The sequence below is a fragment of the Podarcis muralis genome, chromosome 3, assembly GCF_964188315.1.
Source record: "Podarcis muralis chromosome 3, rPodMur119.hap1.1, whole genome shotgun sequence".
Lineage (NCBI taxonomy): Eukaryota > Metazoa > Chordata > Lepidosauria > Squamata > Lacertidae > Podarcis > Podarcis muralis.
The window spans coordinates 39,245,586-39,261,065 of record NC_135657.1 but is presented as its reverse complement, the minus strand read 5'-3'; the positions used below and the strand labels follow the sequence as shown (position 1 = coordinate 39,261,065).

At 43.6% G+C, this 15,480-nt stretch overlaps 1 protein-coding gene across 2 annotated transcripts; it reads right to left on the bottom strand.

The window, feature by feature from the left end:
- Positions 1 to 935: 935 nt before the first annotated feature.
- On the bottom strand, positions 936 to 12,779 carry GTPBP2 (GTP binding protein 2). Of its 2 annotated transcripts, XM_028724332.2 has the most exons (12): positions 12,500 to 12,778; positions 8,833 to 8,859; positions 8,126 to 8,310; positions 7,202 to 7,310; positions 6,710 to 6,907; positions 6,438 to 6,612; positions 6,007 to 6,226; positions 5,173 to 5,308; positions 4,693 to 4,751; positions 4,139 to 4,310; positions 3,456 to 3,620; positions 936 to 3,158 (listed from the first exon to the last, which is right to left on the bottom strand). In XM_028724332.2, exons 1-12 carry the CDS (start codon positions 12,683 to 12,685, stop codon positions 2,961 to 2,963), a joined length of 1,830 nt encoding a protein of 609 aa, XP_028580165.2. In that variant the 5' UTR covers positions 12,686 to 12,778; the 3' UTR covers positions 936 to 2,960. The 2 variants fall into 2 exon arrangements, with proteins under 2 accessions (XP_028580165.2, XP_028580166.2); XM_028724333.2 differs by lacking the exon at positions 3,456 to 3,620 and having other exon boundaries at positions 12,500 to 12,779.
- Positions 12,780 to 15,480: the final 2,701 nt, after the last annotated feature.

Genomic DNA, 15,480 nt, shown 5'->3' with positions numbered 1-15,480 from the left:
GTATGGCACTTTGAACTTCTTAGAGGACAGGTAGGATATAAATAAAAGTGTCCAATTGCAGCTTTCTATCTCCTTGGGTGTGAGCTATAGTTAAGTATATTCCATATGAAACCCATGATGTATGAAGTCTTCAACTATATTCTGGAACCATGGAAATGTGGTTACTGCTAGTGCAAAACCTATCTGTTTAATCCTAACAGCCTGTAGTACTTAGTGGTATCAGGGACAGGATTTCAAACTAGTTATAGGGCTTTAGGGAGTGCATTATTAGGCGCAGGTTACAGACACAAGATATCTATCTGGTCTTGTTTTGTTTTACTTCCTGCTAAAACCTTGGTCTGCTTTTTTCCCTTTTCTGTGGAAGTTGCTGGAAAGGAATTTTCCTCATATGCAAAAATACTATCCAGTAAAGCAGAATAAGGGGAAATTTTATGTGTTGAAAGAAATATTGGCAGGTTTGGGGCTTCTGTATAGAAATTGCAGCCTGTTTTGTTGTTATTGTCCACAATAGGATGGAAACAATGCTAGCAACAGCACCCGATTTTAGGCAGTATTACTAACATAACAGGCTAAGCAAGAGCTTCATCCCACAGATGGTGGAGTCAGTGCTATTAGGATAAAGGAACTAGTCATATAATTGGCAAAACGTGTGGCACTTTGCTATTTCAAATGCAAGTGGCAGAAGTTCTTGCGTTATCTATATCCAGAGACCTATTGGCATAGTGTGGGAGTAGAGAAACCTTCAAAAATTCACTATCTCTGCAAGCAAGCAGCAGCATACAATCCTCCCCTTTATACTCAAAACTGCTGTGGTCAGGCCGATAGTTCTCTGCACGCACTGCGGAATGTCAGATAAGCATGTGCTACCAACTTGTAAACACTCATCTGCATGGAAAACTAACAGAAAAGCCTCCACATATTGCCTGGCATCTCACTGCTGGCACAAGTTGCTGTTCAGCCGTACAGCACAATTTTATTCTTTTCAATAAAACATCTTTATTTTGTACATTATATATCTATATATAGAGAGAGATGAAAACACCTCTCTGATTTTTAAAGAATCCACAAACAGTGAATATGAAAAGCATGGCACCGAGAACACTCACACAACAGAAGGCAAGGAAAAGACAACCAGAAAGAGCACCTTTGAATGTTTGTCTGCAATGGGGTTAACTCTGCCAGAACTGTAAATTGCAGGAAAAGCACCTATTCCTCCCACAGGACAAGTATGTAGTGGCAATGGGTTACAGCAAACCCTCTAGAGGAGTGCATTAGGCGGCCAATTTTCTTCGTCTTTTCTAAAACAAGCGATCCAAAAATGCCTCTTGTAGAACCAATCCAAGTGATTAAAGGGCAATTGAGAGAGAAGCCAATTTAATCAGCAAATAACCATGATGCTTTGGGCCATGTTTGCTACTACTTTATAGTTAACTGTCCATTGTGCTATTAAAAGGATGATTAGAAGAAAGATAAATGATTGTGGGTTATACTTAAAAAGCATCAACTTGGAAGCTGGCTGTATGGTTGCGCAGCTACAAGTTAAATCTCAAAGAGTACTTGCATTAAATAAACAGCTGTTGGATTGAGGCGAACTAACAGAAGGGTGTGCGTTTTATAGTGAATAAAAATGGATCGTTGTTTTCACTGGCAATGTTGGCTGTAGCAGCTGAACACTCAGTGCAGCAGTGGCTAAGATGGGGATAGGCAAAAACAAGAAATGTATTGCTGACTTTTAAAATATAATTTCCTACCAATATGTTAAAAATAGCCCACAATGTTTGACTGTCTCGCTCTATTGCAAACTCCAGGCATTCACTATAGCTTTAAGTGAACTGATTGAAATCTTAGGTATATCGTATGGTTTTCTGTGGTGCATACCAGCAATATAGACACACTGCTGCAGTAGGCAGCATTGATAATTGTAGTAAAAGTAATTGTAGCAATACTTCAAATCTTCCTGGGATAACCAAGCAGCGCTTACTGCTTTGGCTTTGAGAAAGTAAGGCATGTTTCCCAAGGAACGAGTTGGATTGGGGTGCTATTGAACTCCTAACGAAAGCCAAACGGTACCAATCTTTCAGTCAAGATGGTGAACAGCAGCGGCTCAGAAAACCACCAGCAAAGTTCTGAGAAGTGTCAACGCTAAGGAGGAGGGCAGTTATGCTCTAGGAAGCCACATTATATATAGGGTAGCTGCTCAACTCTGCCCAGGAATAAGTTGTCTTAAGATGTTTGTGATTGTACCTGCTGCATGAGATGGGGACAGTAGTTTCCATCAGGTCAGGGTTATTTCAGGGAAATGTCCCTCTTCTCCCACACCCCCAACCCCACATTTTCTCTACAAGCAAAAATAAAAAGCCCACAATGAAATTAGCTGTTAAAAATCAGCACACAACGGTAGTAGGGAGGGGGAGACCCAACAAGCCATTAGATTAAAATGAAACCAACAAACAGTTTAAAATGAATCAGAAATATCCTGAGCTGTACTGTGGGCAATGCAAACTTTTCAGCTGAAGCTTCTTCATTTGTCACAGGCAGCCTGTAAAAATCAGGCAGCAGGACAATGGAGACTGAGTGCTGTGGGCAATGGATGTCCACTATTGCTGCCTCAGGAAGCAGAATCCCCAAGCTGCAGTCCAACACACTAATGGCTTTGCCCTCTACCCGGCAGTAACTTCCCAACAAAAGTCAACAGAACCAGGAGTTGCCGGTCCAGGCAAAGATGCAGCCGCTCTCATCTATTCCGGGGAAGGGACATGAAAGCAGCAGGTGATGAACAAACAACATGCTTAACTCGCTCCAGGAGGGGCACTCAATCCAAGCGGCAGTTCTAGCTTCCGCAGGAGCAGAAGGGGTTTGTCCATGTAAATTGACTGGCCAGCAGCAGCTCTGGACAGTGGGGAGAGACTTTCCTCCCTTCCCCTATTGCTAACATCAGGAAACCCCACTGATTTTGTGAGTCAGAAAGTGACCAGGTCAGAACTTAAGCCCCGATCCAGTCCATTCTCTTCGATGGTGATGGCTTGGATATAAGTGACATGTCCAATACCTTTGGTAACTCCTTCACGGAACAGCAATTTGGCTCCTATCTTCAAATATTCAGGATGTTTAATGAATCTGAAACATACCACAGCCTTTTCTCCTGTACGCAGCTTATCCTGAAAGAGGAAAATAATATGAGTTACAAGGTCAGTCGCCTAGCTACTCGGCTCAGGGATTCTAGGAAATGAGGGGGATGTTTAAGGCCACTGAGCAATTCAGTCCCAATATGCTTTGCGTGTTTATGAAACTCCTAGTGGATTTAACTATGCAGGTTCTCTTCTGAAATGGTGAAAGCACTGCAGAAGGGAGTCCTAATGTCATGGTTACAATAACTGATGCAGGATGAAGACGTGAAAGCAATGGAATGATTCCTTGAACAGACTAGAAAAGTACCCCTCTTCTTAAAGACCTACCTTCCCGTGGATCTTCTCCACAATTGCTGTTTGTCGTACATTGCCAACGTGCACCGTTACTTGAAATCCCTTCCGGAAAGTTGTGGCATGGAAGAGCAGAACAATTTCAGCTTCAAACACTGAGCAAATGGTGGGATTCATCTCTGGGCTGACCATCACCATACCCTAAGTGACAGCAAGACAGCTGAACCAATACTCTTGACAATGGTGCTCCTCCATTCCCCAATACATGCACACTAGGTGGACTGCTACTGTCCTTCAGGAAGTGCCCAGTTTTCCATTTGCAGGAAGCTGGCCTCTCCACAGACAGAAAGCCAAAAAATGGAAGGGTAAGATAAGAAGTGTGTACATGATGAAGACAGACTAACAGTGGGTGAGGATGTGTGGGGAGTGTTTAATTGCCGCCTCCTGCTCAATGGCTTTGACTCCATTTTCTTCATTGTAGTTTTTTGTGGAAGCAAACCACCCAAAGCCATGGCTTCAACTATTCCCAACCCCTGATCCTGAATCAAAATGACTTAAGTGAGTATATTGCCTGCAGCATTTTAGGGTGTCTTCTCAAGCAGGAGTTCCAGAGGAACCACAGTCCCTCACAATATCATCCCTTCACAACACATGGTTCCCAAGAGGGTAGGGGGAAGCTTTTTAAAACCACAGCTCCCAGAAATAGGAGACGGACTCACTTTGCGCAGCAGCGAGCGGTCAAAGTGCCCAAGAGCCAGCGTGGCAGCTTGCCCAGCCCGAAGCACACGGCACGCCGAACGATTTCGCTGCATACTGCACACTTTCAGCTGGAGGAACTTGCCATCATCGGTTGGACCAACCACCAAGTTATCTCCCTCTCTACATATCCCGCTGGCAAGGGCACAAAAATCAGGAGTGTGTATTTAGCTCTCATAGAAAGGGAAAGCTTTTGCTTTCTACCTTCTTAAAACATACCCTGGGGCAGTTTCTTTACAGTCTTTCCCATGTCAGCTACCCTCTGTATCCCACATGGAATGAATCCCTTTGTATGTATTCTCGTTTCTCTTTCACAGTCACTTCTGTCCTTGAAGTGAAATTGTATCCCCTTGATTATTGAGACAAGGTGTTCGGCTTCCACCTGCACAGTATTCCCAAGCCTACAATGAGGAAGGAAATACTACACTGCCAGTCCTCCCCTGGGGGACAGAAGCTCTTCTGCATCCCCTCCCTATCAATACTGACCCCAAGGCACCATGCAAATAGCAACACCCACCTTGACAGAGTTCCTCCAACAACAGTGCCCACCTCTGGTACTGTATAGATTTCATCCACCTGCAGCAAGACAAAATCAGGAGCTTGAGACCTGCTATATGGCTAGGCCTGCCACCCCACCCCCCTTTCTCATGAGTGTCGATACAGTTCTGTCCACAGGACCTCAGAACCCATTCCTGAGCACTTTCTTCCTTACACTATTTCTCACGTCTCAAGCATCCCAGAGTACCAGCCCTCAGTGAATACTCATTCTGCAGGCATTTCCTATGTTTGTCTACAAATGAAATAACCTAGAGAATCAACTAAATGATACCAGGGACCTAAATCAAATCCCTTTCTTTCTATAAAAGCCAACCATAAAAAGAGCCAGCCACAATCTCACTGGGCGACCATCCTTCCATCTCCAAGATGTCCTTGCCCTCGACACATGAAGGTACTTACTGTTTGAGACTCCCAATAACATGGAGAGAGCCTTGTGTACCTGGAACTCAGTGAGTTGCTGCATAAGCTCTTCCTGTTCTTTGCTGTTTGTCAGAGGAGGAAGGATGTTGAGGAAAACTTTCAGGTGATCCAGGTTATCTCCAGAAACACTGGACAAGGTGAAGATAGGAGTGATGCTGCCAACGCACATGAAAGAAATAAGATGGTGAGCTGTAATTCTGTGTACGATGCCACTGAACACAATGGGAACTTGACTTTTACAAGTAAATAGGCACAGGGAACACGTCCCTATGATTGGCTCCCAGAGAAGTTTGAGAGGAAGCATCTAGGATTACTCAAACTTGCTGCTGTGCCCATAAATAGGTCTGATCTTAGCTCTGTACTGCAGTCCCAGTCCCACTTGCCTTTATAATTTTATCTATTTAAATACTGCCTTGTAACAGGAATCCTTGGGAAGGCTTACATTAACAATTCACATTTAAATAAAATACAACAAAAACATTAAAAAGTCCATTCAAAACAGAGAGAACCTGGCTTGTTTCTCCTTCTCATGGAAATGTACTACAGGCTGCAACAGTTCAGGATGCAATCATATCGGAGGCATAAGTTATCTAGTCCCATAATGCACCACTAGAACTACTAACGCCTGTACCACCTAGTTAAGCCAGTGGGGTAAGGACTTCATCCATGCAGGTTTTTAAAAGTAGAACATGAGAGTGATCCCATTAGTCACACTGCAATATTCCACAGACCTGGAGGTACTCGCACCTTTCTCCTTAAATCCATTCTTCCTCTAGTGAGTTCGTTGCAATTGCACCACCCATGTCACCAAGTGATCTTCCCTCCCATGCTGAGAAGGGCAAGTGATTCTTACTTGGGAGACTGTGCAAATTGCTGTGCCGCAGTGACGGCATCGTCGTCCGATGTTACTAGCAAGGGAAGCTTGTTACAGCCAGGCTGCTTCAGGATCCTCTCCAGCTGCTTCACTGTCCGTTCCACAGTGGCTTTCGAGCACAAGTCTACTTTGCTAATGACAATGAAGAAGGGGACCTTGAGGGCCATAGCCAAGCCGAGATGTTCTCGTGTTGTGCCTGCTGCAAGAGATAGGATGGCAGGGAGGAAACAAGTTGAGAAGACGGGACCCCAGAGCAGTTCACATTCTGCTTGAAATGGGCATATGTATTACTGTGCTACAAGGAGTGAGGTGTTGATTTTTATTGACTGCACATCATCTTTGAACGAGATGATGTGTCATGCCTAGGTCTCAAAATATGATTAAATCATAACACGCAACATGCCGCTTACCAATTCCCGTATTAGCGCTCACCACCAGCATTGCAAAATCGGGGCAGTAACTTGTGAGCCCAAAGATAGTGGTTTTAAGGTACTTGTGATGACCAGCCAAGTCAATGAAAGTGATCATCTTAGAGGAGCTCTCGCAGATCTCTTCAGCTGTCCGCGAATCACTGTAGTTGACCACCTAGACAGCAGAAGACACTGCTGTTGAACATTCAAAAGCCAAGACAAGAAGCCATATTTTGAATCAAAGGAGCAAGACAGCAGCAGCACAAACATACCTCTCCTTTGCTGTTAAAGCCAAGAATTTCAAAGCTGATGCTGGACGTCCTCCCAGATTGGATCTCGTGCAAGTGCCGAAAGAGGTTGAGACGAGCTCTGCCTCGCCCGTTATCTAGCTCTCCTTGAGTCAGGACACCCAACAGAGTTGACTTGCCTGAATCCACATTCCCAAGCACAGCCACTCGCAGATCTAGGAACTTAAGGGGGAAATGAAGAGCTGGACAAGCATATTTTGAAACAGAACTAACCTATAGAAGAGTTTTTGAAGTGCAAGGTGTGATTCAGACCTTGACTGCCTTGCAGAGTAAAACACCAAGGGATCCAAAATCACTAGGACAATTTGTATAATTGCCTGTGATGTGTGGCTGCTCTCCAAAGCACTAACCAATGGAGCATCCTTTGAAATACCTTCATGGGACACGAAGTTCCAGTTGCAATTTTCTAATCAACAAACTGCTTGTATCAGAGGGCATTTGAATCGAGTGGGTTACCTGCTGATTATCTGGGACCTTTCGGACAAGGACCTCTGTTATTTTCCTGGGAATATCACTGTCATAATCCACTTCTCTTTCCCGTAGCACCGTGATGTCAGCTCCTACTCTGCACATTATAAAACAGAAAGCCGTTGGGTGTTAATACATCAACTGCAACAACTTCCTCAATAGATGATGGAACAGGACTATCTTGCTGTGTCTTTCAGAAAGGCCTCATGTGGACACAGCCTACAAATTCAGGGAAAATGTTGTCTGCTTCCCCATTTGGCGAGCCCTCATCGATCTCTGACCATTAAGTAATAGCTTGCTTGCCAATTTTGTGGGGGTGAGGACATTCACATGTGACATTTCAGCATAGATATTAGCCCAGTTTTCCAAATTTAATAACTAAGGATTCTGGGGAAATGTACGCCACCACATATCACAAACCATTTACTAGCCAGACCACGCAGCTGCTCATTTGAAATCACTAGACATGACAACACAGACATATAAAGTTCTCACCATAGAGGAGTAAAGTGGGTTAAAACAATGTGTGCAAATATAGCAAACTACGTAGTTCTCATTAAATAAATCTAATAGAGAGGAATACTGACTGTATTAGCACTGATTAGTGAGAAACCAGCCAGATTTGGCTTCTTTTCAGACAGAATCGGGCACCTGCTGTGCAAGGAAACTACATAGGAATTTTTTTTTTAAGGAACACTCTCTTCTTACAAGTGTGACTTGCCAGTAGGTGCACTTAAGGGATTATGGTAATGTGAGAAAAAACCCTTAGGGCAAAGGACTTGGTGCACGGAATGCATTTTCCTAGGCTGGAAATATTCTGTGGGATAGCAAAACCAGAATGCCAGCTCATTTGTGGAAATAATGAAGCATAATTTGCTTGCTCTGGCCCAGAAGTAGGACAGATGCACATACTTCTCAGCCATCCGCCGCAGTGTTTTGAGAGAGGCACGCATCTCCTCTTCTGACAGTCCTACCAGCAGTCCGTTGTCCTCTACACCAATCTGGTACACTGCCTCACCACGGCCTTCTTGTAGTCGCCACTTCATCTGCGTTACTAGGTGTTCAAAGCGGTACTGGGAAGGATTAACTAGTTTCAGCTGCCCAAAGAAAGGAGTGATTACAGTCAACAAGCAAGGAGATCTGATATGGGCAAGCAATTTGCTTTTTTTTAAAAAGAAAAAAAGTAGAGTTCTTCACTAGAGTTTGACCATTTTTATACAAGTCATGAATTGGGTTGAACAGTTTATCATTTGTTCTGAGTGACTCTGTCGAGTTCAGATGCAGCAGTTAAACTCCAGGCAGCTCAATAAAAGAAAAAAACAATTCACTGGGTAACAAATCTGAAAAAATATCCAAGAGTAAAAATATCTTGATTAATTATTACAGGTTGACTACTACTTAATATTAGTTTTTGAAGAGAGGTCCCCAGATTCAGTAAAATTAAATACGAAATATCCAATACAACCACAAACATTTCATTTGCTTTGTGTTTTCCAAAAAGTATTGTTTTGTTTGCAGCAATATACTCTAATTGCTAGGTACTAGTATGACTCGTAACATAATTTGACATATGGCTCTTAAGAACTTGGTATCAAGAGCCCATCCCACAAGTAACTCACCTTGTATTCTATGTTCCCATCTTCTGCCTAATTAAAAGAAGAAAACATCACAGGTTAGTGAATTCTGCACTGCTCATCATTTTACATACAACTCTTGACATCTCATTTGTAAGCTCAGGGAAGCTAGCGCATAGCAGTGCCTGATTTAGAAAGAATCAATTATATCAAGAGTTGCTAAATGCTATAGTTCTGGGCTCCATATCTATAAAAAGGACCAAACTAATGACATGGCTCTTATAGTGCACTTTTAGAACTATGCCTGCCTGGGTCATCACTGTTCTGCAAACAAAACAATAAGCAGATTTACGAATGCCACAACAGCTGACTGTGAGTTTTAGTAGTTATATTTCCAGCTGCTGTAATAGCTCAGATCATGGAGAAGGCTTCAGAAACCATTCTCTTAAGAAAAAGTATATCTCAGGTCAGTATTTCAAACAGACCCAGTCTCCTACTCTGTCTGCATGAACCACTTAGAATCCTTCACTGGGCCTCTGTCTCCAAGATACCTCCTGAAATCTGTGTGCTGGCTGCCAGTTTTTGAATCTGTGGATAGACATCATTTTTTGAAGTGGAGTAAGAACTCACAAATTCAGCTTCTACAACTAACTGGAACAACTTATGTTGACCAACAATATCAAAAATTCTGAATCTGTAAAACAAGTTCAACTGACTACCATCTAGCTCTATAGTAAGCCAGGAAACTGGAATAGACATGAGGAGAAAAACACCTTGCTTCATTAATCAATAACCAAGCCATACACCTGCAAGCACTGTCTGTGTCTTAAAGATATCTTCCTCCTCCTTTCACCATCCCAAGATATTCTCCTGCACTACCTCATACTGCTCTGGCAAATAGCATAGTTCTCTAACAAATGTGCCTTATGCTGGTCTCTTCCTTCAAGCACACAGAGCTTGGAATGACTAATGTGACTGGCAGCTGAGGGAGAAGAAACTACAGTAGTAACCAGCTTGTAGTACAAAAAACATCCCAATGCCATGGCAGATCCACAGGAAGATCGCCACTTCTGACATTCCCTAAGTACTCAGAAAATACTTCTCCAGAAGACACCCCCATATGAGCTAAGTGTTAATAACTAGTACTAAAAATTACTCAAGTGGGGTGGGGGAGACCAGACTATTTCTAAAAAGTAGATATGTGACATTGAATTGTACCCTGCTAATCTTAGTTCAGAGATAGTGGTGTGAGTGCAGAAGGAAAGTGTAATAAACAAGACTAACAGCAGCATGAAATCTGATCCACTCAAATTTCATTTCTTCCTCAAATAATCTTGTTTTTCTGGAAGTAAATATCACATTCCCTCTATGAGCACATTCAGAGTTCTTTCCATGCAGCCTGCTGCTATTTTCTAGCTAAAAATGTTGGTGGAAAGGGAAACACATAGTAAACAACATCATGGAATAAACCACCTACATACTGGAAATGAGGCAGGTATAATGCTGAGTTTTTCTCCTAATATGCCCACTCAATCCTCTAGCTTTTATTTTATTCATGTAGCATCATCCCCACCAGTTTAAGTTTAGAGTGCCTAGGAAATCACTGCCTTAGAAACACAACATATCAATGTATTTTAGGAAGCAAGAAGTTGTTTAACTGTTATCTACTGAAGCTGCCGTAGAAGTGATGCAGAAAAAGTGACAAGCTTAGGCATGCCCCAAAATAGTCCACTCAAGTCAACTGAGGGCAGAGAGGAAGTACAGTACCACTAAAGTCTCAGGGGGGATGAAATGACTAATTCTGCTCTCTGGGGGAAAGGAAGGCTCACCTTCCTAAAACAAAGGACCAAGTTTTTATTATTAACAATATTGTTGCACATCTTATATGGTTTGCTTCACATTGATTCTGACTGCTATCAATGCTTGATGAGACAGAAACAGAACAGTTAGAGATCAGCCTTCACTAGTATGAAAGAACTGAAGGGGCATATGTGTATATGCATATATGAGTTTTGAATGAAAATGAGCCAGGATGACAGAATGAGTTTGAGACTGTAATACAGCTTTATTAAGCCTTGAGTCTCTAGACCAGGCATCCCCAACCTGCGGCCCTCCAGATGCTTTGGCCTACAACTCCCATGATCCCTAGCTAACAGAACCAGTGGTCAGAGATGGTGGGAATTGTAGTCCAAAACATTTGGAGGGCCAAAGGTTGGGGATGCCTGCTCTAGACTATCTGCATCAAGGTCCAGCCCACGTTCAAGCTAATCTGTCACTGCCAGGTGACACACAGTAGGGACTAGTTCTCACAGAAGTAGTAAACCTATGTCTAGGTTGTACAGTTTCAGGTGGGGGCTCACTTAACAGTGCTTCTCTATATCACAACCCAAAAAAAGACCACCTACACATAGAAATCTAGATGTTAGTGAAAACACTAGGTTAAAAAGAAATCCCTGACATCATGTTTTCTATGTACAGGCAACTGTTAAGAGACAGCAGTAGGATTGAAGAACATGCAATTATGTGAGCCCCTAACTACAGACTGAAGCATGCCATTGAAATTCAAAAAAACCTATGTTATACTCAGTCAGACCATTGTTCCATCTAACTGAATACTGAACACTCTGTCTGGCAGTAGTTCTGATGGGCTTTGGTCCAAGGTTTTTCATATAACAAATTACCTGACCTTTTTAATTGGAGAATTAAATTGGACAGAAGATCTCAATGAGAGCTAGACAGAACTTTCCATAGGGACAACCAGGGCTTTTTTCAGTCAGAACTCACCAGAACTTAGTTCTGGCACCTCTCAGGTGGGCGCCATTGCCATTATAAAAGAACAAGGGAGGCATTTGTGGTGAGTTCCAGCACCTCTTTTTCTAGAAAAATAGCACCGGGAACAACATACTACAGAGTTTCCAATCCACAATCCAAGTAGATATGGACTAAATATATTTGCCCATTAATGTCATTTGGAACTACTAATGAACTTAAGCTTCAGTCTAAGAGAGTCCTAGTCCTTCCAAATTGGACTGGCTGCCTTCGTTTCAAGTTAACAGCTGTATGAACCAATAAAAGCGCAACTTTAGTGACTCGGAATCGCCACAAGTGGAAGAGAGGAAAAGAAACACTGCTAGAAGTTGACAAAAATGGTATCTATTTCCCTTTTGACACTCAGGAAGTCTAAAGTTTCGGAGCTCAAGTCATTCACTGTCAGAGAGAGGTCAAGAGAAACGTCAAAGTGTGGCTGTCATCTATTAGGCAAAAGGAGTGCGGTGGGGGGGGGAGGGAGACAGAAGGAAAGAGAGAGAGAGAGAGAGACTCTACTATAAAACCAAGGAACTGAAGTGAAATGTGCATACATTGCGGAACACAACAACCAGGCTACGAGTGTGAAGCCGATGGCAGTACCAGCTGTCCAAAATATCGAATGGCCCTATTCGGTAGGGCTATGCAGTCTTGGTAGGTTGGTCTTCTACCCCTTTCCCCTAAAACACAGCCCAGCCTTGTACGTTTCCAGACGGAGGCTCAGCATCTCCCTCTCTCCCCCCACATCCCGATTTGCCACAGGGGGCTTGCCACCTCCTTCCCCAAAGTCAGGGGGACCACAAAGAAGGCAGAAGCGGGAGGAAAACCCCGAGAGAAGCCCATCGGATGCAACACGAGAGGACGACCCTGCAAAGACAGCCGACCACCGGCGCCCTGCCTCACTCACCTCCGGGGGCAGGTAGGGCGGGTTGTTGGCCTTGCCCCCCCGGTGTCTCCCGTTCTTCTTCCTCCCCCTGGAAGACCCTCCGCCGCTACCGGAACCGCTGCCCGCGCGGCCTCGCAGGGCACCGCCGTTCCCGCCCCCCATAGGCCGGCAGCAGCCCCCAAATAGCTCCGACACCCCCGAGTCCATCCTGGGCCGGCCTGACACCCGGCCCCGCTCCGGCCCTTCCCCCGGCCAAGGATACTGCTGCCGCCTCCCAGCCCCGGACTTGGCTTATGACGGCTCTCTAAACTCCGGCTCCTGACGTGAGAAAGAACCGCAAGGCACCACGGGAAACAGGGCGGTAGAGCCGCTGGACTACAACTCCCAGAGCCCTTTTCGCCGCGCGGGCCGCGTTCGGGTAGAATGCCGCTCTCGCTTACGTTCTCTTCCAATGACGGGGTGTCGGGCGGCGTTAAGGGACGGATCTCGGGACGGGGTGCAGAACCACCTTTTCCTGCAACGTATATGGGGTGACTTATGCAGCTGCGTATCTGAATAGATTTGTTTCTTCTATGACACTAATAGGTTAGGACCGCGGTCCTCAGGAGCAGATTAGCCAGCATTTCCTTTGCTTAGAGAGCTATGGAGGTGCAGTATGTTTGCTTCTTGCATCTATTGCAACTCTCGAAAATCAATTTAATAGAAAAGGAGTGCAGTTTAGCAATTACATAGCCACACAAAAAACCCAACTCATCTCAGAGTAACAGTCTCAGATACACGATACTTTTGTATGTATCTTCACACCGTAGAAATGCAAAACAACGAAGGGCTAAGTGCACTAGTAAAGCAGCAGAACTACAAATACCATCATGCAATCGGAACATATGTACTGAGCTCCTCCCCCATTCGTGCGAGGCTTTGTTTTCAAATAGTATAGCCACATCTTCATATTTCTTTCAGGAACTTCCTCGGTGCTAAGTCTCTGTTGATGGCAACGCATTGCATCAGTTGGAAGGGATTGCTCTCTTTAATACGGTCATTGCATCAGGTTGAGATGAAAGTTCAGGGCATGTTTTGTGTCGCTCAGCTGTTTGCTGTGACAACTACTCCATCCAGGAACTACTAAAAGTATATTTGCTTACTAAAACCGCTTTTAAGATAGGATAAAGGTGGTCACTGTGGGTGCTCTTGCTCAGAGAAGACCAACTGAAATTAATGAACATGACTAAATTAGGTCCATTAATTTCAATAGTCCTACTCTAAGTAAAACTTAGTTAAATGTGACGCTTTGTGTCAGGTTAATTGTAATTAGGGCTATCCATAGCAAAGACACAATTATCATTTAAATAGCACTTAAAGAAATAACAACTGCTTTCCAAAATGTATTCCAAAATTTATTTCGTTCATTACCGCAGTCCAATGAAGTAGTTTATTTCCATATAATCCAAATTATGATTATGTGTCAGGGGCAAGTGGGGGAATAAAACATAATGATATAGGTGCTAGAATTTAATTAAGGTTTGGGGTGTCAAAGCTAATTTCCTTGGAATTAATAACCAGACTCTCATGTACTTAAGATGTGTGTTAGAAATTGCTAATCTGGAATTCCCCAGTAGCATGTTGGTCGGAAGGCGTCCAACATGCTACTGGGGAAGAGCGGAGGGCAAGTACAAGTAGATCCAGAGCTGATGAAGCGGCTGGGCCAAAGCCGAAAGGACGCTCAGTTGCGGATATGCCTGGAAGCGAAAGGAAAGTCCAATGCTGTAAAGAAAAATATTGCATAGGAACCTGGAATGTAAGAACCATGAACCTGGGAAAGTTGGAGGTGGTCAAAAATGAGATGGCAAGAATAAATATTGACATCCTGGGCATCAGTGAACTAAAATGGATGGGAATGGGCGAATTCAGTTCGGATGACCATCACATCTACTACTGTGGGCAAGAAACCCGTAAAAGAAATGGAGTGGCCCTCATAGTCAACAAAAGAGTGGCGAAAGCTGTACTGGGATGCAATCTCAAAAATGATAGAATGATCTCGATACGAATCCAAGGCAGACCTTTTAACATCACAGTAATCCAAGTTTATGCACCAACTACTGGCGCTGAAGAAACTGAAATTGACCAATTCTATGAAGACTTACAACACCTTATAGAAATGACACCAAAGAGGGATGTTCTTCTCATTATAGGGGACTGGAATGCTAAAGTAGGGAATCAAGAGATAAAAGGAACAACTGGCAAGTTTGGCCTTGGAGATCAAAACGAAGCAGGACAAAGGCTAATAGAGTTCTGTCAAGAGAACAAGCTGGTCATCACAAACACGCTTTTCCAACAACACAAGAGACGACTCTACACATGGACATCACCAGATGGGCAACATCGAAATCAGATTGATTATATTCTCTGCAGCCAAAGATGGAGAAGCTCTATACAGTCAGCAAAAACAAGACCTGGAGCTGACTGTGGCTCAGATCATCAGCTTCTTATAGCAAAATTCAAGCTTAAACTGAAGAAAGTAGGAAAAACCACTGGGCCCGTAAGATACAATCTAAGTCAAATCCCTTATGAATACACAGTGGAAGTGAGGAACAGGTTTAAGGATTTAGATTTGGTGGATAGAGTGCCTGAAGAACTATGGATGGAGGCTCGTAACATTGTACAGGAGGCAGCAACGAAAACCATCCCAATGAAAAGGAAATGCAAGAAAGCAAAGTGGCTGTCCAACGAGGCCTTACAAATAGCGGAGGAGAGAAGGCAAGCAAAATGCGAGGGAGATAGTGAAAGATACAGGAAATTGAATGCAGATTTCCAAAGAACAGCAAGGAGAGACAAGAAGGCCTTCTTAAATGAGCAATGCAAAGAAATAGAGGAAAACAACAGAATGGGAAGAACCAGAGATCTGTTCAAGAAAATTGGAGATATGAAAGGAACATTTCGTACAAAGATTACCATAATAAAAGACAAAAGTGGAAAGGACCTAACAGAAGCAGAAGACATCAAGA

Excerpts from the sequence above, each read along its gene's own strand:
- GTPBP2 (XM_028724332.2), bottom strand. The coding sequence starts at position 12,685 with ATGGACTCGGGGGTGTCGGAGCTATTTGGGGGCTGCTGCCGGCCTATG. Across the intron at positions 8,860-12,499 it reads CGCCCTACCTGCCCCCGGAG|GCAGAAGATGGGAACATAGA; the intron begins GTGAGTGAGGCA and ends TCTTTTAATTAG. Across the intron at positions 4,752-5,172 it reads AGCAACTCACTGAGTTCCAG|GTGGATGAAATCTATACAGT; the intron begins GTACACAAGGCT and ends GTCTTGCTGCAG.